The sequence below is a fragment of the Mesocricetus auratus genome, unplaced genomic scaffold, assembly GCF_017639785.1.
Source record: "Mesocricetus auratus isolate SY011 unplaced genomic scaffold, BCM_Maur_2.0 Super-Scaffold_100004, whole genome shotgun sequence".
Lineage (NCBI taxonomy): Eukaryota > Metazoa > Chordata > Mammalia > Rodentia > Cricetidae > Mesocricetus > Mesocricetus auratus.
In genome coordinates this window covers 45,419,490-45,446,447 of record NW_024429189.1, presented here as the reverse complement: position 1 = coordinate 45,446,447, position 26,958 = coordinate 45,419,490, and the positions used below count along the sequence as shown (strand labels likewise).

The window sequence follows — 26,958 nt, the reverse complement described above, 5'->3', positions numbered from 1 at the left end:
GTGCTCCCTCTTGTGGTCAAGAAGTTGAACTGACTTCGAAATACTATTCCTACTACAAGGTTTAAATTCTGAATTGTCAGATTAACTCAAACACTATGCTTAGTTTTAAAATATTGCAAGGGAATAAATTAAATGTTAATTAAAATTAAGTTTATTTCACACGCCCCTGACTACTATGCTAAACACTTAATATGGTTATAATAAAACCAGTTTGTCAGACAGTATATTAGTTGAAAAACTAACTGAAAATTGTGGTTTGTTTTCTCTTTAACTGTTCTTTGTGAGTCATTATTTGCATAAAAATAGAGTTGAGGCTATTCTTGACATTCTTGATTGGGTCTTTTGTTGGGGGGGTGTTTATGATTGATATTGTTAACTAAGGAATGAGGTAACTAATAAAGAGGTCTAAGTGGGGCTGCAGACTGGTAGCCCCTGTGATCCTAGCTCAGTAGACAGAGACAGGATGATTACCATAAGCAAAAGGCCCACAAGACAAGCCGGATGGGGCTGCATAGTAAGATCCTGTCTCAAAAGCCAAACAAAACTTTAGAACCCTTAAACATACCAAGAAGTTGTCCATCTCAAATGCTAAATGCTTAAGAAGTTGGTAGGAACTATTTGCACCCAGAAACACCACAACCCAGATGACAGGTTTCCTGAGACTTCCTAGAGTTACATATTCAAAGTTGCTAGGAGAATTGATTCTTTCAGTATAGCTATTAAAAAGTCTACTGGCCAAAGTCAGGTTTTCCCATAATATGGTCACTATCCCTATAAAAACATCATGGGTGTGACATGTAAGTCTCCTAATGTCTGCCCACTACGACTGATATTAAATGCTTGAGCTATTTTTCAGCAAGTCTCAAAAATATTCAATATTTTTCATTCAATTTTGTGACAAATATCCTTTCAATAAAAGAGAAACATGTTTGTTATTTATATTAAAGTACTTGAATATATATCATCTACTGGCAGTGACACAAAGAGGAAATAATCAAAAACTTATAAATTAGATTCATGATGTCTCTGTGATCAGAAGCAATAATTTCTGTTAAGAGTTGATTTTTCCTTTAACTGGAAATGTCAACGTGTCTGCTGATGTTCATTGCAAAACCTAAGAATCTTAACAGGATTTTAAAAATCAAAGGGTGTGTTCCGTGTTTACAAATTCTAGCAGCCCTAGGGAATATGGTTAGGAACCAAGATCTGATTATACCACTGTCAAGCAGCAGCCACACCCCACACCCACACGTATAACATGGGTCCAACTTAAATGCTACTATTCTGTTTCTGTTCTCCTGAAAAATTTGGTCTCCACACTCAAGTGAAACACAGGTAGAGGCACATCTTCTCTATCCCTCATCGTCATACAATCAGAGGACAGGTAAAGCCACACCGTATCTACCTCCCTCCAAAATCTTTTTTTTTTCTTTCTAGTACAAGATTTTCCTTAAGCAAGTATCTCACAATAAAGTTTATTTTATCTTGTTCTCGTCGGCATCTGAAAATAAAATTGAAATGTCCCTAAAACCTTTATTTATACCTGGTATCTTTTTTTTTTAAGTTACCAAAAAAGCTGTGAAGAAAGACACCAAAAAAGTTGTCACCAAGCCCAAGGAAGAGGCACCACCACCAGGTATTCATCTAAACTTTAAAAATCAAATGAAAAGTTAACCAAAAAGAGGTTTTCAGGTTTTCCTTGTGGATAAGTACTTAAGAGTCAGAGTCAGGACATGGTCAATCCACCTGCATCTCTCTCATTCGCTTCTACTCCTCTCTTCCTGTGTCCATGCCCTGCCTCTGGCAACCAATGGCACAGAGAATGCTTGCTATCTGCAACTTCTGGTTTGAAGGAGACCTTCCCCTCTAGCTCCTCTGTTCTTGATGACCTCCCAGCAGGCAGTCAGAGATTAGTATCGTATGATACAGCAGCAGCCCAGCTCAGGATCCTCTACTGTGTTCCTTAGCACTTCAAGAAAGAAAACTGTATCCTTAGAAGAAATGTCATACATCCTGGAAGGTTGATGGAAGACATTTTGATGGCTAATATTAAAAAAAAGTAGCTCTAACCCTCTTGATGGAAAAGTACAGCAACCTCCTACCCACCACCAAACACAGACACGCAGGCCCCATCCTCCACACAGATAGTCAATATCTGAATAAAGGAGAAGTGTGGATGTTAAGCACTGGACACACCACACATTTCTTCACTATTTCTTCTACATTTGTATTCTTTAAAACCAGCCTATTTACACAATGGAGTACTATTAAGCAGAAAAAAAAAACAATGGAATCCTGAAATTTGCAGGCAAATGGATGGTACTACAAGAAACCATCCTGAGTGAGGTAACCCAGTCACAAAGAGAAACATGGCATGTACTCTCTCATATATGGATTTTAGACATAGATCTGGGGAGTGCCAGCCTACAATCCCAAGCCAGAGAGTCTGGGAAACAGAAACTTCATTTAGTGGCTGATGGAAGAAGAGGCAGACTCCCACGGCTAAGCACTGAGCTGAACTCAAGAAATCCAGTGACAGAGAGGGAGGACTGGTGACCAAAGGCATTAAGACTGGGCTGGTTTAACCCCCAGAAACAGCTGACCTCACAAGGGTTAACTCTTGAATCCCAGACTGATGGCTGGGAATCCAGCATGGGACTGATCAAGACCCCCTGAACGTGGGTGTCAGTGAGGAGGCCTAGATAATCTATTGAGCCTTGGGTAGTAGACCAGTATTTATCCCGGGTATACAAATGAACTTTAGACTCCCATCCAACAATGAGAGATGTGCTCTCACCCTGAACTCTTGGGGGAGGGCCTAGGCCCTGCCCTGGATGAAATGACAGACTGTGGGCACCCCCATGGAGGGCCTCACCCTCCCTGGGGAAATGAGGGGATATTGGAGGGTTTGGTGGAAGGGAGTGGGAGGAGGGGAGGGAAAGGGAGAGGGACCTGGAATTGATATGTGAAGCAACCTTGTTCTAATTTAAATTTAAAAATAAAAATTAAAAAAAAAAAACAGCCTAAACCAGAATGAAGCACCAGGCTCTGAGTACTTTGTTACCCTGACCTGACATAGCAACTTGTGCTAGCCTGGTTTGGAAATGATGGGGGCTCTATAATGCTCCTGTACAGGGTGCTGCATTAGTAATAGGTCATTATGCAAATGACCATGATAATGCCCTAAGCTAGTAAACACTGAACAATGCATAAACATTCACTCTATTTTTTCCCAAGTGCCAGAAGTTGCCAAGAAGCCCCTACCTCCAACGTCCATGATTCCAGCAAAAGGCAAGTACAAAAGAATCGTTAAGCATGTATGCTCTCTCTTACTTTTAAATATTAGGCTTCTGGGTTGTTATGAAAGTTTCAAGTCCCCTCTACCTTTGTGAAGAGTGCTGGAAACATTGGCTATTTCCAATGCTCCTTCCCAGGGAAGGGGCCTGGAGGATGGTTCTTTACCTTTGCAGCCACTAGGAGGTGTGGGGGGGCAGAGATGGAAAGGAAAGAGCCCTTTCTAAATTTTACTTTGTGATCCACACAGATATTAAGGATTTATAAATAATGCTGATCTCAAAGACATTTAAAAACCTATTATATAAAAACTGGGAACTCCTTTGACTACATAATTTTTCATTTGTCATTATTCAACTACTAGTGAATCAATCAAAAGTATAAAAGAAAAAGTAGGTTCCAAAAAAAAGCCTTTGCAGAACTAGAAAACTAAAGATTAACTACAGAAACATTTACTCTAGAGTCCATAACGCTATTAATGTTATCAAGTCTTAAGTTACTTGAGAAGTTACTGAAATCTCTCCAAACTGGAGTTCACAAAGAGCAATGGAAGGTATATCAATTTGAAGCTATTAGTTGAATTCATCCTTTTGACACTAAAAGACAGTCCTCATATCAAGAGCAAAGAGCATCTTGATACTGTCATGTTGCCTGGTTAATAAAACAGAATCCACACAAATCAAACCACAAGACATTATCATTCCTGTGCTACAGCATCTCAAGTACTCCATACTGAATGACTCTGGATTTCCCTCGAGTAATTTCAATGGGTGTAATTAATATGATTTGCCCTCCTCTTTCTCCCCCACCCCCTATTATTTTCATCTTTCAGCTTCTGAAATTATTGATGTGTCCTCTAAGGCCGAAGAAGTAAAAATAACAACTATCACTAGAAAGAAAGAGATTCACAAAGAGAAAGAGGCTGTGTACGAGAAAGAGCAGGCAGTGTATGAAAAGAGAGTTCTCATAGAGCCTTGGGATGAGCCCTATGAGGAACTGGAGATGGAGCCGTACACGGAGCCGTATGAGGAACCCTATTATGAAGAACCAGATGAGGACTATGAAGAGATCAAGGTAGAAGCCAAAAAGGAAATCCACGAGGAGTGGGAGGAAGACTTTGAAGAAGGGCAAGAGTACTATGAGAGGGAAGAGGGCTACGATGAAGGCGAGGAGGAGTGGGAAGAGACCTACCAAGAAAGAGAAGTAATTCAAGTTCAGAAGGAGGTTCATGAAGGTACGAGGGCACTGGGTGGCTTTTCTTCCTCTGTGGCTTGTTTTTATTCAGTTCCTTATACTTTTGGTGCTATCACCTGACTTACAATGGGCATGAAAGAGAAAATTACTATTCTGATTTCTCCAAGGTTATGGACCTTGCATTATTTGATCTACAAAAGAGTCCTTATCTCCCATTGTAATTAAGCTTTCATGTTGCAGGTGGAGCCATTGCATACTAGGAACAACGCTATCTCTGTTGCTGTTTTCTAATTCAGAAGCTTAAAGTCCATTGCATTGTCCCTTAATTCTGTTTTGAAACTGCATGAGAGTTATATTAGTCATATGCTTCCCAACGTGACAGATCCCTTACAGGATGATAGATTATTCTTAACATTTTAACATTTGCAACAAGCACAGCTATTAGAATTGACTGACTTAAGCATCCTGGTTTGTCTTGTGTTTCTATTAAAGAATTACATGAGAAGAAAATCCCAGCCAAAGTGCCCGAAAAGAAAGCCCCACCTCCCAAAGGTATGCAATTAGAATCATTAATAAGAGAGAGCATTCCTGTCATTATCATGGCTTGTTTGGCAAGGATGCCTGAATCCACAACTAAATCCAATAGGCACAACTTCTTCTCTAAGCTTTATTGTATCTATGAATTTTCTCTTGAGAATTTATTTCTACTTGAAATAATAAAAATACTAAGTTAAAAGAGTGTTACATTAAATTTAAAACAATCCCAAGAACTTGTGCTTAAAGTTGAGAACACCAAACCTGCCTGTCTCTAAAAATATTATGCATACTTGTATGCATAAATACACACATATATGAGTATGTAAAGAGCAAGAGAGAGAACTTAATAAATATTTAGAATTTAATAAATTCTAAAAGTACTGCAATTTCTTTACAATACTTGCAGTTGTAAAGAAGCCTGTAGTTGAAAAAATTGAAAAGACTTCTCGAAGAATGGAGGAAGAAAAAGTTCAAGTCACCAAAGGTATAGAAACCATTTAAAGAATGTGCTAGTAACATGTACATAAGTCATCTGCTCTCTTATATGTGCTCATGTGTTATTTATATAATTATCCAAATGGAGATATTTTTAAAATTCTGGGCTAAGAAATATCCTTCACAATACAAATATATCTGTACGTATTTTTAAAGTTCCCGAAGTTTCCAAGAAGATCGTTCCACAAAAACCTTCCCGGACTCCGGTGCAGGAAGAAATAATTGAAGTGAAAGGTACACATCTTGATTTAAGTCACAAGCTCCAATTATGGTAACCTATGTATATGGATATATGAACATACATTGATAAATAATTCAAAAGCACCATAAAAACTGCACATTTTAAATAGTAGACATTTTATGTTGGGTTATACCTATGTATAATTCAATAACTTTATTTTTGCTTTTAGTCTTGCTTAGAAAATTACTTTTTTAATTTAAGGAAGGTTTTGTGTTTAATGAGTAATCTTCTAACTTTATCATGCAGTGTATTGCATTGCATATAGTATTTCCCATCCTCTAATAGATATGAATTGATCCTAATAGATTTGGGAAAGTAGTTGCATTGTGTGTGAAGAAGTTGTGTCTATTCGATTCTCATGTAATAATACTTGATACAAGACTGCATGAGTTGTTTGTTTAGATAGATCAAAACATGATTTGCTTTCTTCTTGAAACGGAATGTGTTCTTAATCTATCACTAACCCACTCAACTGGTGTCGAAAGATTTACATGTCACAAACTATCTATGTGTCTCATCTAATGTCCTGTCCTAGAAATAGAAACACTAATATGCCAATGCTCTTTTTTAAGTGCCAGCGGTGCATACAAAGAAGATGGTTATCTCTGAAGAAAAGATGTTCTTTGCTTCTCATACAGAGGAGGAGGTGTCCGTCACAGGTATATGGCAGTTTTGAACTTGAGAGCTCAAGACACGGAATTTTAGATAGCCTTTCTATCCCCTCTTGCCTAATGTGTGATGCTGTGTACATTTCTCTCTTTGCATTTTCCTGTCATCTTTTTTTCCTTTCTCGTCTGTCAGCTTTAACTTGTTTGTCTTGGTATGCTTAGTAAATTCCAATTGCCATCCACAACATGATCTATCAGTAATTAAGATGTGTATTTTTTAAGTCCCTGAGGTACACAAGAAAACTGTTACTGAAGAGAAAATTCACGTTGCAGTTTCCAAAAAGATTGAACCACCTCCCAAAGGTATCAGTAAATTCATTCTAAGTTTAAAACGTTTTCAAGAAAAATTCACAGTCAATATCTAACTACGCTGATATCAGCTACCAGAATTAGTCACACAGTTGACAGACTAGTGTCTGACAAAGAAGTCACTGGAGGAGGGAGTGGAAAGACCACAGTAAAGCATGGGCATGAAACACATGAGGCTCCATTCCTTGTCTCTGGACACTTATAGTCTAGTGACATTTGTATTTGGACATAAGGTATGATGAAGCCCCCTTATAACAGCTCACCAAAGTCTTGTTTCAAAGGTGAAGAAGCTTCTCAGTTGGGAGTTTAATACACCAGAAGTTTTAAAAACTAAGTTTTGCAAATTTGCAATTTAATTAAATTATATTAGATATTCTTTAATACTCAAAACACACTTCTTTTTTTCTGCATTTACCACTCTTCTTTCTGGCCAACTCTTCCCAACTCAAAACTAGAGAATTGCAATTACAGCAGTAGCCAGGATATCAATATTTACCTCACCACTGAGATCAAAATATCAGTAACCACTGGGCAAGGTAGTGAAATCCCAACACTCAGCTAGGGCTACATAGTAAGATCTTGAAAGAAGGGATGGAGGGAGGGACAGAGGGATAACACTCTAGACTCTACACCAAGGGTCCATCCTCTTTCCCTAGCCAAATTTAAGAATAAATATACTTAATATCACCTAATACAAGTGTTCTCATGTAACTGATTTTAAATGAAGCAAGAGTTCTTCCATGTATTTATGAGAAAGTAGAAACTCCTGTCATTAAAAGTGACAATAAGTTGTCCTTTTTCTACTTAGCCATTCAGCTATCTCCACATATCTCAGTTTCTAATCCATAGTTTTTTGCATCCAACTTACATAAAGGGGGATATCTACTCTTGATCCTATCTTATAAAAATGTATATTTTGTCAAGATGAACAATCTCTTGAACACAGTACATTTCTCTTAAAGTCCCTGAACCAGTCCCAGAAGAAGTGGTTCCTGTTCCTGTTCCTAAGAAGGTGGAACCCCCAGCAGCCAAAGGTAGAATAGTATTTCTTGTTAACCAAATGTTATCAGTAAACAATCTTTCATATGCCTAATTCTCTATCTATCATTTTGATTAATTTGTGGTAACACATGTTTCAGATGCCAGACCATTCTAACTGGGTATTTGTCTGCCTCGTATCACATGTGTGATGTCTACCTGGTATTGATGTACTAAGCATTCCATCCTGCCACAAGTAGAGCATACTAAATTACTTTTTAACTCTTAAGCTCTTAGTGAGGCTTTATGCTTTACTATCATCTTAAATGTCTCAGAAGGAGACAGTAGCATTCGACAGACAGCATTTCAACAATCTTATCTTTAAAGTTCCTGAAGCTCCCAAGAAACCTGAGCCAGAGGAGAAAAAACCAATTCCTATTCCCAAGAAGAAAGAGCCAGCTGCCCCTCCCAAAGGTATGCAGAACTACCTGTGGAGACAGCCATTGCCCCAGAGGCCAGCTCTGCTCTACTTAGCCTTGTCTGCGACATTTTGTCCTTGACTCTTGCCTCTTTGCCTTGTTCCTCACATTTAAAACATGTGTCACCTTTAGGGATATACTCTTGTTATAAATTATTTATGATTCTGAACATTCCTAAGGCAGTGCCAAAAAAGTGTTATGGCGTTGGTGGCGCACACCTTTAATCCCAGCACTCGGGAGGCAGAGGCAGGCGGATCTCTGTGAGTTCGAGGCCAGCCTGGTCTACAGAGCGAGTTCCAGGACAGCCTCCAAAGCCACAGAGAAACCCTGTCTCAAAAAACCAAAAAAAAAAAAGAAGAAGAAGTAACTATGTCAAATTGCTACTTTAAATTTTTAATATTATCCTTAAGGAGGATTTGTGAAATACCTTCTATGGGAATGTTTGTAGAACAAAGCATCTCTCTTTCACTCTTGCATGCGACTTCTTCTTTAAGACATTGTTGTGTGTTGGTTGTGAGGAGACTGCAGGGGAAGCAGTGCCAACTGGAGGGGGTTGGCAGAAGTATCACCTAGATACAGATGAACCCAATGTGCTTGTACAACTGTTCTACCTAAAAGCCCATGATGGCATGTCTTCAGTAGGACAAATTTTTGACATTTTTATTCCTTGTATGTCTTGAAATTAATTAAACATACTGTAAACATTTGGGAATATGTTCTAAATGACAGAATTTCTTACAGAAAACCACCTGTGCATACATATCCATTTTCTGACACAGAGGTCCCCATTGGCACACTGTCCCACTAAGAGACCTGTTCCAGAAGGTGTCCCATATCTTGATTATACTTTAGACAACCAGAAACGGAAACTCAGAATGTGGTCAGCAGTGGAAGGTTACTTAGACAAAAGAATTCTACAACAGTGTAGTTATAGTTCAAAAGGTCAGAAAGCATCACGATTTATCCCCCTTTCAAAACTAAGTATAAAGACACTTTTTTTCCTATACAATCTACCTACACTCTACATTATTGCTAAAATCCCTGACTGATTTGTTTTCATCAGATATACCAAGGCATTTACAAAGGAAACTAAGTCAGTAAAATGGTGGCCTTGACTGAGTTCAATACTCAGTACCCAAGTACCTATATTTAAATTTTAAAAAAGCCATGGTGGAACACTCATGTAACCACAGAATTGGGGAGTTGGGGGAGTAAAGACATTTGCCATTCCTTGGGACTCATTAGTCAGTGAGTCTCTAGCCTACATGATACCCTGTCATAAAGAAAAAAAGGTAACACCCAAGAAGTAACACCCAATGTTATTCCTACACACACACACACACACACACACACACACACTAACATATAAGACTGAATTCTATACACACTTCTGTTATATATCAAAATTCAGTCATTTAAATGCTACTAAAACATTGTATGTGACAGTAACTATCTGTGACTTTGAAGTAGAATCTTTGGGCATTGTACCTATACAGTCTAACATTAACGTGCTGTGTGTTCTTTGGGGATATATATTCCTGTATCCATTCATGGAAGCAAAACATGCCCGTACTGACTTGCTATTTTAAAACTTTTAAGTCCCAGAAGCTCCAAAGAAACCTGTTCCTGAAGAGAAGATTCCTGTTCCTGTGCCGAAGAAGAAGGAAGCCCCTCCAACTAAAGGTAGGGCAACTCACTTAGTAAACAAGCCCAATTGAGTGTCTCCAGTGCAAAACAGTTTGTGTCTAGTTGTTGGTTGAGTTTGTGTCATTCAAAGTGAATGTTTTATGGTCAGTGGCAATGCAACAGAAGTTTCTGTGTGCCTGTCTAGTCTCTTTCAAAGCCATTATATATTAGCTACTTTGAAAAAATATAAATCCAACTCTATGAATCTTTTCAAGTTCCTGAAGCACAGAAGAAAGTTATCACCGAAGAAAAAATAACCATCATTACTCAAAGAGAGGAATCCCCACCAGCAGCAGGTACCCATCTCTATAAAATAACTTCAGACTTCTTTAATTGCTTGTCTCCGTCTATGGGCCTGCCTGTTCTATGTTCATTTGCCTTCATAAGATTTTAAAACAATAAATATTATTCTTCAAGTGCCAGAAATACCAAAGAAAAAAGTTCCTGAAGAAAAAAGGCCTGTTCCTCAGAAAGAAGAAGCTCCCTCACCCAAAGGTATTGCCAGGCCTTCTTACAAAAGCTGTCTTTTCCAGGGTTATGCTTCCAGGCAAGGATGACTTGTGAGCTTTGTGGTGTGGGAGTGCAGTGTGGGTGGGCATGCTCTGTGCTGGGCTTCAGTGGGAAAGTGTCAGAGCTCTAACTGTGCCTAATGTTTCTAAAGTGCCAGCTTCACCTAAGAAACCTGTCCCTGAGGAGATTGTCCCAGTTCCCATCCCTAAGAAAGCTCCTCCCCGAGGTAGGATTGCTGTCTGTCTTCTAAAGACCTCTTCTCCTGTGTGAGTTCTTGCTCTGTTAGTTGAGTCTGTTCCTGTGGTGCCCCTCTTTGTCTTGCTTCTGACTTTCATGTGTGTATTCTTGGGGTGTGTCATTTCTTTGTCCACTAAGCTAGCGGAAGCAGCATACTGCAAGACATCCCTAAACTCTAGGGAGAAAGGAAATTGGTGTAATTCTTGACTTTTCTTAAAGCTGATGCTTTTCTTAAAGCTGAAGTTTCCAAGAAAACTATTGTGGAGGAGAAAAGATTTGCTGCTGAAGAAAAGCTATCGGTAGCAGTTCCTCAGAGAGTGGAGGTCATGCGGCATGAAGGTATATAACCAGAAGGGAGGAAGGCTGTGTCTGGGTGCTCCCATGGAGTTTCTCTTCTTTAGGATGTAAATGTTTCCATTAGAATCTGTTTTTATCTTGTGTGTTGGTGTTGGAATGCATCTGCCTGCTGTAGCCTTATAGAACTATCTTTTGCGTCTACCTTGATCTTGAGTCATTCTTACTTAGAAAGTGAATAATGTGTCAAAAAAGAAATCACTTTGACTTTGGACACTCACAGGCATAATTCAAGTATCTTTCTCAGTCTTGGGCTTTAGCCTCCTCTTGTCTTACACCTCTCCCTCTTGTGGTTAGGAAGTCCCATGTCTTAAGCATATAGGAGAATCTTCATCTATCTGTAACAAGCACAAGGCCACTGGATGTATTCCAGCACACCAAGTTTAAATCTTATCTTTTACCTATCTACAGAGGAGGAATGGTCCTACTCTGAAGAAGAGGAACGAGTGTCTTTCTCGGTGTATAGAGAAGAGGAAAGGGAAGAGGAAGAAGCAGAGATCACTGAATATGAAGGTAAGTGACAGAAATGAGTGAGGGATTAACGCTAGAGGGATAATGAAGGTTATCTGAAAGGAGGATACAGACTCATCTATGGGCTTAGTAGATGTTCCCTTTAAATCAAAATACAAGATTCAAGAGCATTCATTACACAAGAGTAAACACCCAATGAAGTTCTTTTCCATCTCTTCCTTGGACATTCAGAGTAAATGGCTTTGTAGTTGTGAATCAGTAAAGGGGGCAGGCATCTTCATAGCTTCCACATTTTATGAGGCAGGACTTGGCTTCAGTGTGGTTGGCTGATAGATTTCACCTTGATTTTCTGATATATAAATGTGGTGTTTCTCAAACTGTGTGTTCTGTGACACACAAAGAGGAGTGTCATCCTTGTACATATCTATATATGTACACACATGCATGCCTGATATAAAAGTCCTATTAAATATTATGCTTGCAAGTACTGACTCACTTTAATGTTTTCTATTTTGTTTTAGTCTATTTAAAAATGCAAGTGATGAACCCTTAAATGGCCTGTTTGTCTCCTAATTCACTATTTAAAAAAGAAACAAGAAAATATATATTACCTTTCTAGAAGTCAAAGGCATATTTGTCTAAGACAGTGACTAGAAGGAGCTTTCCCTAAAGTCACATATAGAAAAAACCATCACGCAGTATCTGTCATCAGGCAGACTTGTCAAGATTTCCCAACAGCTATAATGGAAACCCCAATGCTTTTAATAATGGAAACAATAGGTGTCATTTTGTTGTGAGTTCCATTGGGAGAAATAAAGCACTACTAGGTTTCCTACTAAAATCCCACTCTATACCTAACAGAGCATTCCTAAGGAATAGGGTGGCTCTGTTTTAAAGATAGTGCATTCATTACCAACTTGACTCCTCCCTAATGTTAAGGAGATTATCTGCAACTTAGTTGTTCTCAAGTACATGTCTGGCTAATAAAAGGTGATTCTTCATATCCCCTTTCTCCACTTGGAAGAAAATTCCACATAAAATCCAGTGTTTACAAACCTAGTAGAATGGCTTAGGATGTATTAGGGTAGGCATGACTCCCAAACAAACCTACACATTCTACTGTGTTTCCTGGAATAGACCACAGCAGTAGGCTTGGTCAGGACTCTAGGGGGCTTGAAAGTCCATCCTTCTTAGAAATGTTGGGAACTCCAACAAAACATATACATGGAAAATTCTCATCTCATAGGCCTAGGACAATTTTCTTCAAACTTGAAGTCATAGATAGTTAGACGCTCAGTGATTCTTGTGTCTACATTGAGCTGAAAAAAAATGGGTGGGCCCTTAGGCTTCTTTTCATTTTAGGCAACTCGTATATTTTCAATTAGTCCTTTCTATACTATAATGAACTTCACACACACGGGCTCAAACCTTACATGAAGTTTTATATCTTCTACTACAGTTACCCCACAAAGCTGGGGAGCGGGGCATGATCTATCTTGTCTATATTTCTGCCTTTCTACCTTCAAACCCACAATGTTAGATTACTTTTTGGAAACCTAGCTTCAAACCATTGTGCTCCTGCTGGTTTAGTCACTGAAACTGTTTGTTTGTTTGTTTCTGTTTTTTTGTCATGCTCATGTCCTATTATTTCTGTGAATTTTAGCTTTCTTGTCTTTATTATATACACTAAATTAGTGAAGCCAATACTCTTTATTAAGGCCTATGCTCTGATTCAAGTATTCTTTGGGTATTTTAAATGGAAACAATAAGGGATTCAGCAAATGCTAAAGTTTGGCAATGTTGATTACTCTTTTGAAGTGAAAAATTATAGTTAAAATTAAACATGAAAGAAAATCTACAATTTTTCTTTATGAAATTAATGTCCTTAAAGTGATGGAAGAGCCTGAGGAATATGTTGTGGAAGAAAAGCTGCACTTTATCTCTAAGAAAGTGGAAGTTGAACCAGCCAGAGGTATAACAACTCAATTTTATCCCTACATAGTTTTGTCCCATCCCTTATGCTCTTATATCTAATTTAATATCGATATTAGAAATCTTAATAAATAACATGACTAATAAAAAGGATCCTTGCATATTTATTTTTAAAATCTGTACATTTTCTACAAGTATATTTTGTAATCTTTTCAAGTGCCTGAGAAGCATGAAAAGAAAATTATACCAAAACCAAAAGTTCCTGCTAAAATTGAGGAGCCTCCACCCACTAAAGGTACGGTTTATCCCACATAAGAGCCATACTGTCTGTGGTGGCATGTACAATAATGCCTCTATGCAGAACTAAGGTTCTGTCAGAATTTGTCTGCAAACACTTTGTTAGTATAGTCATTAATGTTGGTGTATATGTGATCTTTACAAGGAGTTATGCCCCCCCAATAATGATACTTCCTAACAAAATTCAAACTAATATTCTTAATCTTTCCCAAGTTCCCGAACCACCAAAGAAAATTGCACCAGAGAAGAAAGTTTCCGTGCCAGTTCCTAAAAAAGAAAAGGTGCTGCCAGCCAAAGGTATATTGGGGTTCATTTTGCTCTTGAGTGATACCTCACTCCCTATCTTCATGTTAAATTGATGCATTCTTCAACTCTTGATCAAATTGGCAAGAAATTAAGTGTGCATATGTTTGGTGCTCTTTGTACTGTGTTTGAATCCATTGCCTGATGTTTTCAAAGCCCATGAAGAACCAAAGAAACCAGTTCCAGAAAGGAAAGTTCCTGCAGAAGTGGTTGAGATAGAAGAACCTCCTCCAACCAAAGGTAAATGACATCCCCAAAAGGAAAGGAACAAATAAAAAACATAGAGTGCTATCTTTCTTCCTTCTCTGGTCACCATCCACTAGTCATAATTTTTCTATGTGGATTATTAGTGCTGTCTATGATGGTGGTGTGTTGTGTCTTTTTGGAGTATTGCTTACTTGTTGTGATATTTAGTTGTATGTGCCTTATCAATTCTTCTGTTCTAAAATCATAGTACTTTCTGGTGAGTAGATATGTGTGTATGAATATATGTGTATGTATATATGTACCCTACTCTAAATGTTACAGTGTGCTAATCCTAAAATTATCTTCCAAGTGACAGAGAGGCATATGAAAATTACCCAGGAAGAAAAAGTTCTTGTGGCTGTATCTAAAAGAGAGGAGCCTCCAAGAGCGAGAGGTACAGCAGAATTTCCATATGTCAGTGTGAAGGATGCATTGGTTTAGTGGTAGAACTCTCACCTCCTATATGTCAATGTTGTCTTGTTCTACCCTTTTTTATAAGTATACTGATGATGGGGCACAGGGAAGGGTGGTCACTGTCTTCCTTTAAAATGTTGTGGAATGTCTGAAGTTCAGTAAGTGTTAAGTCTTTTAAGTCTGAGTGGTTCGTACTTTCTGTGGTCTGAATGAAGTAAAACAGTTCTTTAAGGTGAAATCTGTCTTTAAAGTGCCAGAGGAACCTAAGAAAGTTGTCCCTGAAGAAAAGTTCCCCAAACTCAAACCCCGAAGAGAGGCGGAGCCACCAGCTAAAGGTATAACGACTCTTTAAATGGATAGAAAAAAGCCTTTATTTACTGAAATGAGTGGAGTAGAACCCGTATCTCTAGGGAAACTGATTTAAATGGATATTGAAAGTAAAATAAGTAAGCTATGCCATATCACTGAAAAATTAAACATTCTGATTCTAGAAAGTAACATTTTCTCTACCCTGCCCCAAATATGCATAGTTTATATTAAAATGTTTTTGTTGTCATATGTTTGTTTGTCCCATATATTAAATTTATATGTCTAGATGTCTGTTTTATGTGGTAATTGTTGGTGACATTTTCTCCTTTGTCCCAAAGGAACCTTGGGGATAGGGAATAGAATTAAGGTGAAGATATTGTCTGTGAAATTAAAGTTTCCTTAAGGTCATACATAGTTTTTAGTCATTGTTGCAGCTCATCTCTCTTATGCTCTTACAAATCCACATGATTACTCAGCATCTTGAAGCATTAAGTGGCCTGGATAAAGTATTCACATGTGTATAGAACAGTGTGGACTTTCAGGACCACTGATTTTTTTCCTGCAATTATAGTGAAAGTTTATAAGCATATCATGTTTTTGTTCTTGGATTTTTCATTCAAAAGTTTTCTTAACATAATTATTTCCAGACTCTTGGGATTTACTTTTAACAATTACTCTTTTAAAGTGACTGAAGTCAGAAAAAGAGCTGTTAAAGAAGAAAAGGTGACCATTGAAGTTCCAAAGAGAGAAGAACCCCAACCCACTAAAGGTACATTCAGTACAAAGTATAAAGCCATGTGTCTCTTTGTCTGCCAATTTATCCCCCTCTGCTTTCCTTGCTAACTGGTGACTGGAGTCAAAGACTTGAACATTTGACATTATGATTAGTCAGTATGTGCGAATCATGATACTTTTACCATCAAAAGATAATCAAGGTCACCCATAGCCAGTGTGGGAGACAGTCATAAAGGAACAAAATCAAAATACATTGTCACCAAATTGTCCTCAAATAAAATGCTGCCTGGTGTCAATATTGTTCCAGAAGTCACGGTAACAGAAGAGAAGAAATGGTCTTACACCCGAGAAGAAGAAACTGTCTCAGAACACCGGGAAGAGGAGTACGAAGATTATGAAGACTATGAGGAGTATAAGGAGTTTGAGGACTATGAACCCACAGAAGAATATGACCAGTATGAAGAATATGCAGAGCGTGAGCTTGAACATTATGAGGAGTATAAAGAACATGAAGAACATGTTACAGGTATGACAGAACTGTGGGCCATGTTAAGTGTGCGTAGATCCCATTAGGATAGGATGAAGGTCTAGGTGAAAGAACTTTGTGTCATTTAGTAAATTAAACATTTTAAATCACTCCAGGAACTGGAAAATAGTTTCATATTTCTTATGGTTATTGTTAGGCTTTGCTACCCACAGCATCAAAATCTGACACTGACTGCTTTTCTAGTAAAGACAGCACATGGTTTTTAATATAGTGAAGAAAATGTGCGTGCACATATAGCTCTGATTCTAGACAGGTTACTGGAAAATAAATTGTACACACACACACACACATATATATGTATATATATACATATATACATACATACATATATACACATGTAAACATATATACATACATACATACATACATACATACATACATACATACTGGCCGGAAATTTGAAATGAATCCATATCATTTCACTTCTTCAGTTTTTTTTTGTTTCTTTGAGACGATTTTGCACACTTTCACTGATGGCATTAAACACCAGTGTCTCAGATAGACGAATCTGAATTGTAGGTTGCCTATCTGAAATGAAATGGGAATTTCTGGTAGTTCTCACAGCCTAATTGAAGTGAATGGCAATGAGGAAAGGAAACATAAGCTTGCCTAGGGTCTCACAGCCTGTTCTACTTGGACCTCTAATTCTTATCCTAGAGATTGTGGTTGTACTGTGAACACAAAAGATCAAGTATTTCAATTAATTGATTGCATTTAAGGGTTATTTTTGAAATGTGCCCTACAGTTTAACAGTAAATACTTTGTATATGCTTTTAAAGAACCCAAGAAGCCTATTCCAGCGAAACCTGTTCAAGAGCCAGTGCCTGCCAAACCCAAGGCCCCACCACCAAAAGGTAGAGTGAGAACATTATCACTTACAGAACCTCTTGGCTTCTCCGTCTGCCCACTGTGGATGTGTGTTGAAGTAGATGTGTGTAAATTGTGTGTTGTTATGTTGTGTGCTATATTTCTTAACGTTTTGTTCTCATGCTCGAACATCTAGTTTGGGTTTGTAAATCTCTTACTGTTGGTCTTTTAAAGTGTTGAAGAAAGCTGTTCCTGAAGAAAAAGTGCCCCTGCCTATTCAAAAGAAACTCAAACCTCTACCACCCAAAGGTACATGATAGAGCAGTGACTGTCCCAAGTAGTATTGTCACCTCTGCTCTGTAACCATGTCGACCGAGACTCACCACAGTGTCTGCCAGTCTTTGCTTTTACTGAGTATATTGTCTGCTTCCATTTCTTATGTATCAGGTCTGTGTTCTTTGTTGACGTTTATTCTACAAGATTCATGAGATTCATTGTAATGTTCTTCTATAATTAATATCTTTAAAGCTCCTGAAGAACCAAAGAAAGTTGTTGAAGAAAAAATACAAATTTCAATTACCAAACGTGAAAAGCAGCAGGTGACTGAACCAGCTGCCAAAGGTATAGCAACCTCTTCCCAGGATGTAGCCTTTTACCTGTCTCATATTACCTGTCTCAAGTGTTACCTATAAGAATATTTCAAAACATTTCTACAGCCTTGTATATAGTGACTGCTCATTGCCCCATCACTATGATACTGTCAAATAGAATACTTTTATCCAAACGCAGTAGTCATTTAGTGCATACCTAATATAGTTAAATTGATATGGCGATATGGTACTATTCACTAAAAATTGGTAACTATTTATTCTAAAATCATTTTGAAGAACTTTTTAAAAAACTAATTCAATATCCAGGTTTTCTTTCTTTATATTAAGCAACTTCCTTGCAATCTTAGGAAGCATGTTAATCCAAAAGTAAATTTGGCCATTTTGGGATGTCTCCTGTAAGTAGAAGCATATGAGAAAAACTTTCCAATTTGGCTCTGCTACTGCAAGCTTGCTTGAGTAGTACTTCTTCTTCTTCTTCTTCTTCTTCTTCTTCTTCTTCTTTTTTTTTTTTTTTTGGTTTTTACGAGACAGGGTTTCTCTGTATTGTTTCAGGCTTGAGTACTTCTATGGGTTTACTTTGCTGTGAGATTCAGAATCCTTCCCCCCCCCAAAAAACCAAAACCAAAAACAGAGAAAGTTTCTCACAGAGAAAGTTATATATTCTATTAGAGAGCTACAAAATTATTCTGCTTAAAGTGCAAGAAAGTTAGAAATGATTTAAACGACCTGTTTCTTACTCTAAAACTCCCTTATACTTAATATTTCAAGTGCCCATGAAGCCCAAGAGAGTTGTCCCAGAGGCAAAAGTACCTGCCCCTAAAAAGGAAGTGACAGCAGCTGTTAGAGGTACCTAATATTACTTGTTCTAGTGTGGTGTCCATCTTCTTTGGTGGTGAATTCATGTTCAATTCTATGTATGAAGTTATTCTGTGGGAAAGATGAAGCCTACCCTTTCTTTTGTTATAAGTGGGTCTGTACTCTTACAATATCTTAATTTTATTGAGCAATTTGGAAAATGTCCAACTTAAAGATAATATCTTTAAAGTGCCAGGGGTGCCTAAAACACGAGAAGCAGAAGAGGTTGTTGCCTACAAAGAGGAGGTGGAAACCCATGAAGAATATATAGTGGAGGAAGAGGAGGAGTATGTCCACAAAGAGGAGTACGTTCACGAAGAAGAATACATCCATGAGGAGGAGTATGTCCATGAGGAGGAGTATGTCCATGAAGAGGAATACATCCATGAAGAGGAAGAGTACCTTCATGAAGAGGAGGAGCTCGTAGCTGAGGAAGAAGTAGTACCAGTGACACCAGTCAAAGGTAGATGATAGCGTCTGTAAATAGAAAGGAAGCAGAAAATTGGAGTTTGGGTGTCTGGCTTAGTCAAATTCTGGGGGGGTTGTTGGCTCTGATGCCCAAGTCCTTTTTACATGCTGAGGTGTGATACTTGTGTGTGCTTTTTATATCTTCTACGATGTTTGCAAATCTTACTACTATCTTTAAAGTGCCTGAGGTACCCAAGAAACCTGCTCCAGAACAGAAAAAACCTGTTCCTGTTCCCAAAAAGAAGGAAGTGCCACCAGCAAAAGGTATGCACCACTTACATGATATACACGTAGATTCCATCTGTCTTCAGGTGGTTACCTCTCTTCTGGCTACAACAACCTGTGTGTGCTGCTAAAACATTGCATATGCCTTATGTGGGTGCTGTTCCTCATAGTCAGAACTAAACTATAAACAATGTCTTTAAAGTGCCTGAGATTCCCAAGAAACCAGAGGAAAAAGTTCCTGTGCCTATTCCTAAAAAGGAGAAGGCGCCACCTGCCAAAGGTACAGCTCTCTGCAGCCAACTACCTATAACCATAGTCATCCCTGCCCCATGGCAATGTTAATAACATGAGCACCAGAACAACAACCACTCCTCTGGTCACAGAGGCCAATTGCTACATATTCATCTCTGAATGTGACCATTGAAGCATGCTTCTGCTTAATACTTGTGCCTTCTTCAGTGAAGAATTCTTAGTGGAAAATAAACTCACACTATTAAAATGGCCAACACCAACTACCAAGCCTTTTTGCTGTCTTTGTCACAGGTCTATGTTTATGTGGTGGTTTTTATTGTAACCCTCCTGAATGTCTAACATCTTGTTTTGTGGTTGTTATTAGTTTCAATCTTAAAGTGAAATTGTTGACACATCTATGATAATCCAATTGTCCCTAAATCACTAGAATCCTCTGCGATTGGGGAATATGTGGCATTGATCTTATTTACTATCTTTTAAGTTCCAGAAGTGCCCAAGAAGCCTGTACCAGAGGAAAAACCACCAGTACCTGTTCCCAAAAAGGTGGAGGCACCACCAGCCAAAGGTATTTGAACTTGCAGGGCACATGATTTTAGATTTGTCGGAGAACAAAATATACAAATGGTTTGTTAATATGTTCTTTAGGTGATATTAAATGCCACTTTAATATTACCTCCTTACAAAAGCAGACTTTTGTTTTTAAAATGAAATGTTGCTTGGGGTTTCTTCACAATGATGTTATTGCCTTGTCTTAATCTTTTTCAGACTATGCTTGAATTCAGTATTTTGTATTGTATAAAACTTTCCCTAAATCATTTCTTTAAAGTGCCGGAAGTGCCCAAGAAGCCTGTGCCTGAGAAGAAGGTGCCAGCACCTGCTCCTAAGAAAGTAGAGGCTCCACCTGCAAAAGGTATTATTTCATCATTTATATATAAGGGGAGAGACCTCACAGTAGCGTTCATTCATAAGAAAATGTCCCTGTACTAACTACATTTGTGAAATTGTCTACATTTTTGAGTTTATCATATCTATGGCTATATAACACTGTAAAGGGACACATTCTTAGAGAAAAATATCTTTAAAGTGCCAGAGGTACCCAAGAAACCCATCCCAGAAGAAAAGAAACCAATACCTGTTCTGAAAAAAATGGAAGCTCCACCCCCCAAAGGTACATTAATCTTGGGCAGCACCAGAGTACAAAGAGAATGGAATGAGTGTTGTACAGCCTCACTAATCATGCTTGCTTGCCACTGTGTATGCTGGTGACAATTGTGATAAAAGAATATTTGCTTTCATGTTGTCTTACATTCATACTTTACATAAACGTGGACTCTGTATGACCGGATAAATGTCTTTAAAGTGCCAAAGAAACGGGAAGTTGTCTCAGTTCCTGTGGCTCTACCTCGGGAAGAAGAAGCTCCACTTGAGGAAGAGATTGCTCCTGAAGAGGAAATTCCTCCCGAGGAAGAGGAAGTTCTACCTGAGGAAGAGGAAGTTCCACCTGAAGAAGAGGAAGTTCCACCAGAACAAGAGGAAGTTTTACCTGAGGAAGAAGAAGTTATACCTGAGGAAGAAGAAGTTATACCTGAGGAAGAAGAAGTTATACCTGAGGAAGAGGAAGCCCTTCCAGAAATTAAACCTAAGGTGCCAAGACCTGCACCAGGTACAGCAGTTCTTGGAATCAAGACCTCTTTATGTTAACTTCTGCCTTCCCACTTTTTAAATCATCTTTAATATTATCTATGATACTTTACTAGGTTGTCATCAAAACCTTAGAAAACATCCTAGACATACCTTCATCTTACCTACCACAACCTACTTTATATGTCTGTCCTTTGTAAATTATCTGCATGTCGTAACTCTATTCAATGTTTGTTTGTGGTCCTATCCTTGTATGTCTTTTGTTATAGATCCAATATTATATGTGGTTCTTAATGTCTTTAAATGAAATGTTTTTAAGTGCCCAAGAAAACTGTACCTGAGAAGAAAGTCCCTGTTCCTGTTCCTAAAAAAGTGGAGCCTACACCACCTCCCAAAGGTATACCCACCTAGAGTGATCACAAAGCCTGTACAATAGCTTTATCAGATGGGTATACTGCCCCTCATAGTGAACACACAGCCCTTACCATAGCTTTATCAGACAAATCTCAGAAAAAAAAATACACTTATAAAATGAACAGCCAAATTTACTTCTGAAACTGACCAGGACACTCATCATCATTTCTCTCTATTGGATGTTTTCATACAGTATTTTTTACATGAAAGGTTAAAGGTAGTATGGTCATAATACTACAAAATGTCTACTTGCTGTAATTTTATTAAACAACATAGTTTTATATAGATTTTCTGAACATCTAAATTATCTGTAAGAAAAATTTTACCTAAAACTACATACATTCGTGTTAGTAAATTTCATCTTTCACTCATTTGTGATAAGAGCCTTTGTGACACCAGGCTGAAAAGAAAAAAAATGATGTATTCATCAAGACACTGAGTAATAGTTTATATCAAACCACTGGCTGTTTATGTCAAAACATTGAGTGATCGTTTATATCTTTCAAGACATATTCTAACCTTGACTTTGAGCTTTGCTGTTCTGCTCTGAAAGAGTCCTTTAGCCAATCTGAGTCTTAGTTTGCTCTTTCATAAAATAGAGATGCTAACAGATCCCAAAATATGATTGTAAAGATAAAAATAAGACAACATATATTGTTATATCATTGAATGAGAGAGCTAATATTTAAATTCACAGACCAGGTCCTGGTGCAGTACCTAGGAAGTATATTCATACCTTAAAGTGCAATAATATTTCCAAAAAGAGCCATGATGGGTCAAATAAGTGTAATGTTTCTACCAAGCTGTACAGTCGCATGATATTTTCCAATAATTATTAAGTTCTTAGTGAAATTCAAGTAAATTAAATGATAACATTTGGCCTCAGATAAGCAGCCATTTGCTGATCCCTCTCCCTGCAAATCCCAGTCATCTCCTGATGGGCTACAGCTCACATTCTGTCCCTCTTCTGAGTGAATGTTGCATGACAGTCTTCCTGTGTGTATAGACTTCTTGGCTTCTTTCTTTCTCTTCAAAAATACATTCTTATCATGAAATGGTATCTTTAAAGTGCCTGAGATCAAGAAGAAAGCGCCGGAGAAGAAAGTAGTTGTTCCCAAGAAAGAGGAGGCTCCCCCCACCAAAGGTACCTTACCTCCAATGGTCTTGCATTCCCAAGCACATCACACACCTTTCCTTCACACACCAAGTTCAAATGCCCTGTTCAGCATTTGTGAAAGTAACTTCTGTTATCGTTGTGTATGCTGTCCTTGTGTTTGTGAGACTGAAATTTCAAAATATCTTTAAAGTTCCTGTGGTGCCTAAGAAACCCGAACCAGAAAAGAAGTTGCCTCCCCCCAGCCTTAAGAAAGCAGTGGCTCCTCCTGCCAAAGGTACAGGATCATTGGCTGTGCCATTGTCGACCTAAAGTATCGTCCACATAGGGTGTTCAACATATATGTTTGCATTCTCTAGTCTGTCAGTGACGTTTGTCATTGTGCCTCTGTTGTGCCCAAGCTGGTGTTCTGTCCATTTTCTACTTTGTATGAATATATTTTTGCCTTGTTTCTCCTCTGTATGTTATTTCTGCAAATTAAAATGACAGATGTTATATATCTTTAAAGAGCCAGAAGTGACCAAATACTTGTAATTGTTCCTTTTAAAAAAAGGAGAGAATCAAGCTACAGAAGATAGTTTCATGATGTCACAAGGCTCTTCATTAGCTTCTAACTGTGTCTCCTTCTGTGTGCCCTTGTGCTATGTACTCTCTTGGGTTGAAATTGTGAAGTTTGTTCTTTAAGTATCATGTTTAGTGTCTAAACAATCAATGTCTTTTAAGTTCCTGAGGTACCTAAGAAGGTGGAAGAAAGACGTATCATCCCCCCTAAAGAAGAGGAAGTTCCTCCAACTGAAGGTAGATGACTTCTTAAGAAGACAGCATTTCTAAGCATCCTTGTTTTATCATTATCTACTATTTGGAGGAGATAATGTACATTTCAGTCAAGAAAAATAGACTTTCTAGCTCTAATAGAAAGTAGTACTTGCCTAGAAGGAATTGGGCAGGCCAACTCAATTCCAGTTGCTTTTTATTCTTGCATGCTTTAGCCTGTTTATTTGTGACACATCTCATTGAAAAATTGAAAAGGCCCACTAACTTCTTCATTCTTCTCACATTCACTAATCCTGCAAAATGTCAGTGTTTTATCTTTTTGTGTGAAAACTATGGGGAGTGTCTCACCCAATGCCTTCAGCAGTTGTGATGAAATAAGCTTTCCCAGAACAATCTCAAATAACCCTGCCTAACTGGTACAGAAAATCAGACTTCTAGTCTGAAATAATCACATGAGTCTAAAAACCATTCCACCTCACTAAAAAAAATAATAATTCCAACTAAATCCTCTAGGGTCCTTTCCACTTTCAATATCAGAACAGTCCTAACATATTGTGGAGACTCAGCAGATTTTTTTCCCAGATTACTGAGTTTTCATGACCATTTTAGAAGGCTTAGTGGTTTTGTCAAGATGGTGTCATTTTAATCTACCATTCAAAATATTTTAAAAAATAATTTACAAAATAATCTGTTTCAAGTGTATGAGGAAGCTGAAGAGGCCACTCCAGAAGAGATCCCAGAAGAACCACCTAGCGTAGAGGAAGAGGAGGTGGTGGAGGAGGAAGAGGTTGTGAAGGAGGAAGAGGTGGTGGAGGAGGAAGAGGTGTTGGTGCCCCCCAGAGGTACAGCCACTTTCTTGGGTCGGGCATTCCAAACCCTTGCTGCTTCAAAACTCTGAACTGTCTAATGGTCAGCCATGTGCTTTTCTTGTATCACACCAATGAGGCCTGAAGAGTAGTCACTCCCAGTAGCTGAAGTTTTTCCCCCTTCACTGCTCTGACTATAAGTGAGAGAAATTTTTTTCTCATATTACACTTGAATCCTTCCTCCTAGATTACAATCCTCAATTTTGCTTTCGGTTCAAATGCTGGAGAGCAATCTCTTTATAGGGTGAAAGCATTCACTTTTGAGAACTTCTTAAATCATCCTTGAAGACTTCAAAATCTTTGCATAGTTGCTGTCTTGGGGTTTCTAAGAGTCCTGCCCTATGGGTGGTATTATTGTTTAGGTTGCTAATGTCTTCCTAAAGTAAACAAATGTTTTGTGTTGTTTTCTTTATATTTTGAGAATTGGGTGTTGTCTTGTTTATTGCATGTGATTTTTTTCACTGTGTCCATAAATATCTTTTAAGTGCCTGAAGTGGTTAAGAAAGAAGTGCCTGCAGCACCCACTCCTGTCCCTAAGAAAGCAGAGGCGCCCCCCACTAAAGGTATAGCAAACCTCAGTGAATTCTGTAACTCCCCCACTCCAGTGATCTTCTTTTTAAAAAGCACTTTGTCTTCTTGCAATTCTTCCTTAAAGTAATTGTCATAGTAAACTAACTACTGACAAGTAAAAATATCATTCATCATTTCCTTAGATTTCCTATAGTATCAAATGGTAAGCAATGGATCCATATGTGCATACCATGTGGATTATTTTGGAAGTCTCTAACTTTACATAGCTGGAAATTTTGAAGCCTTATCGTGATCTCTATATATTTAAGAACATAACAATTAATCCTTTCTATACTCACTCTGTTCTTAGACTTTACTCCATTATATAACTAAAACTTCATTATTATAATATTATATATATACACTATTTTAGACAGAAGATAATCTATTTGGATACTTGGATAATAACTTTTAAAAGCCTCAAGTCCTTTTACCATAATTTAACGTGGGAATCTGAGGTTATAAAATTGTTTTTTTCATTGCTTCTTTGTTCAGTCAATGTTCCAGACAACATATTTAGCAGTTATGCTACAGCAATTACTACAACAGGCTTCTCAGCAAATGAAAGTGTCTAGCAGTCCTAAGTTCTAGGTCAGCATCTATATTATCTAGGATCATCTAGGATTATAATCAAGTTGAGAAAAATTCTTCATCAAATTAAAAATAGTAAAATTAGGCCCAGTGTTGGTAATATCTGCTATTATAAAAATAGTGAAGTTTGTTAGTGAGCAAAGATATAGATAAGGATATAGACAGCCTAAGTGGCTATTGAGGAAAGTACCCCCTTTACCTGTAAAGTAGTTGTCCAATAGCATAGATCAACTTCTTTGATGCATTGATAATATAGCTTGTTTATGATGTTTTTATTCATGTGTGTTATTGAGCATTGACATCTAACTAAGCCACCTAATATCTTCAAAGTGCCAAAGAAAATTCCTGAAGAGAAAGTTCCTGCTCCAGTCCAGAAAAAAGAGGCACCCCCAGCCAAAGGTACACTTTCTCTTTTAAACTCAAACATTTTTAGTCATTCTTCATTAAGCTGTCTATGTTTTATGTCCATGTGTCTTATTTTTGATGTCCCTTGTCTAAACTTACTCTTGATAGTCTTAAATATTAAAACTCTATCTTTAAAGTGCCCGAAGTACCAAAGAAAGTTCCAGAAAAGAAAGTCCCAGAAAAGAAAGTTCCAGAAAAGAAAATCCCCGAAAAGAAAGTCCCTGTGCCCAAAAAGGAAGCTGTTCCCCCTGCTAAAGGTATTTTTGGGAAAGCCTTTGATCTTCTTGTCTTTTCATGGAAGTCTTCTTTTGGTCATTTTTCTTACACTTTGAATTGACATGTTTCATCTTATTTTTAAAAGAAACAAATCTCTTAAAGTAGATGCTCTTTCAGGGAAAGCTGTGTTTGAAGAAAAAATATCAGTCGCCTACCAGCAAGAGGAGATAGTCCAAGAAAGAGTAGAGCTAGAGCTCGTGGAAGCAAGAGTAGAAGAGGCTTTTGAGGAAGAAGAATTCCACGAGGTCAAGGAATACTTTGAGGAAGAAGAGTTCCATGAGGTGGAGGAATTCGTCAGGGTGCAAGAACGCAGGTTCCAAGAAGAACACAAGGTTGAAGAAGTCCACAGGGTCATTGAGTTTTTAGAGGCTGAAGAAGGGGAAGTATATGAAAAACCCAAACTTCCACCTAAAAAAGGTATAGGGGATTCTGCAGATAACACAGCTTGTTGTATCTTTCTCTTGCCAACTTTGTTTTCAGAGTACCTTGCATGCTCAGTTCAGACCGTTAGTCCCATGAACTACTTTAAACATGAATTTAAGCTGTTTAAAGTGTGGAGATTAACCACACAGAGTGGTTAATTTTCACAGACATTTGAATTATGTGTGAAACTGACATAGCTCCATGCTCCACACATCACTGTAAGGATGTGTGGATTCTTTTCATAGTCTAGCAAGCATTACATGATTGTCACAGGTACCAACATAATAGGGGTCACCCACTCAGTGACACTCTTCTTAGTTCACTGAGGAATTCATATTTTCATCAAAGCAACCATTGCCTTATTCACATTTGAGTTATCTATGTACTAACTAATAATTACTCATTGAAATCTTTTGCCATTTTATAGTTA

The 26,958-nt window shown here is 37.9% G+C and overlaps 1 protein-coding gene across 18 annotated transcripts in view; it reads left to right on the top strand.

Moving 5' to 3' along the window:
* The window catches only part of Ttn (titin), a 273,546-nt gene that overhangs the window by 109,364 nt on the left and 137,224 nt on the right, over positions 1 to 26,958 (top strand). For 13 of the 18 annotated variants that reach the window (XM_040745671.1, XM_040745672.1, XM_040745669.1 and 10 more), the window contains 44 exons: positions 1,565 to 1,636; positions 3,238 to 3,291; positions 4,127 to 4,528; positions 4,981 to 5,040; positions 5,432 to 5,509; positions 5,677 to 5,754; positions 6,334 to 6,420; positions 6,652 to 6,732; positions 7,701 to 7,772; positions 8,104 to 8,190; positions 9,795 to 9,878; positions 10,097 to 10,177; positions 10,299 to 10,376; positions 10,543 to 10,617; positions 10,848 to 10,967; positions 11,394 to 11,495; positions 13,345 to 13,425; positions 13,603 to 13,680; positions 13,896 to 13,979; positions 14,142 to 14,225; positions 14,542 to 14,625; positions 14,897 to 14,980; positions 15,640 to 15,723; positions 15,997 to 16,215; positions 17,016 to 17,090; positions 17,278 to 17,352; positions 17,572 to 17,664; positions 18,423 to 18,500; positions 18,700 to 18,972; positions 19,158 to 19,241; positions 19,405 to 19,482; positions 19,936 to 20,019; positions 20,281 to 20,364; positions 20,539 to 20,622; positions 20,815 to 21,117; positions 21,415 to 21,492; positions 22,579 to 22,653; positions 22,817 to 22,900; positions 23,347 to 23,421; positions 24,096 to 24,239; positions 24,749 to 24,826; positions 25,755 to 25,823; positions 25,967 to 26,086; positions 26,223 to 26,522. In XM_040745671.1, coding sequence (XP_040601605.1) covers positions 1,565 to 1,636; positions 3,238 to 3,291; positions 4,127 to 4,528; positions 4,981 to 5,040; positions 5,432 to 5,509; positions 5,677 to 5,754; positions 6,334 to 6,420; positions 6,652 to 6,732; positions 7,701 to 7,772; positions 8,104 to 8,190; positions 9,795 to 9,878; positions 10,097 to 10,177; positions 10,299 to 10,376; positions 10,543 to 10,617; positions 10,848 to 10,967; positions 11,394 to 11,495; positions 13,345 to 13,425; positions 13,603 to 13,680; positions 13,896 to 13,979; positions 14,142 to 14,225; positions 14,542 to 14,625; positions 14,897 to 14,980; positions 15,640 to 15,723; positions 15,997 to 16,215; positions 17,016 to 17,090; positions 17,278 to 17,352; positions 17,572 to 17,664; positions 18,423 to 18,500; positions 18,700 to 18,972; positions 19,158 to 19,241; positions 19,405 to 19,482; positions 19,936 to 20,019; positions 20,281 to 20,364; positions 20,539 to 20,622; positions 20,815 to 21,117; positions 21,415 to 21,492; positions 22,579 to 22,653; positions 22,817 to 22,900; positions 23,347 to 23,421; positions 24,096 to 24,239; positions 24,749 to 24,826; positions 25,755 to 25,823; positions 25,967 to 26,086; positions 26,223 to 26,522 — 4,743 coding nt within the window. The remainder of the gene's footprint in view (positions 1 to 1,564; positions 1,637 to 3,237; positions 3,292 to 4,126; positions 4,529 to 4,980; positions 5,041 to 5,431; positions 5,510 to 5,676; positions 5,755 to 6,333; positions 6,421 to 6,651; positions 6,733 to 7,700; positions 7,773 to 8,103; positions 8,191 to 9,794; positions 9,879 to 10,096; positions 10,178 to 10,298; positions 10,377 to 10,542; positions 10,618 to 10,847; positions 10,968 to 11,393; positions 11,496 to 13,344; positions 13,426 to 13,602; positions 13,681 to 13,895; positions 13,980 to 14,141; positions 14,226 to 14,541; positions 14,626 to 14,896; positions 14,981 to 15,639; positions 15,724 to 15,996; positions 16,216 to 17,015; positions 17,091 to 17,277; positions 17,353 to 17,571; positions 17,665 to 18,422; positions 18,501 to 18,699; positions 18,973 to 19,157; positions 19,242 to 19,404; positions 19,483 to 19,935; positions 20,020 to 20,280; positions 20,365 to 20,538; positions 20,623 to 20,814; positions 21,118 to 21,414; positions 21,493 to 22,578; positions 22,654 to 22,816; positions 22,901 to 23,346; positions 23,422 to 24,095; positions 24,240 to 24,748; positions 24,827 to 25,754; positions 25,824 to 25,966; positions 26,087 to 26,222; positions 26,523 to 26,958) is intronic. The other 5 variants (XM_040745658.1, XM_040745657.1, XM_040745665.1 and 2 more) reach the window with 5 other exon arrangements.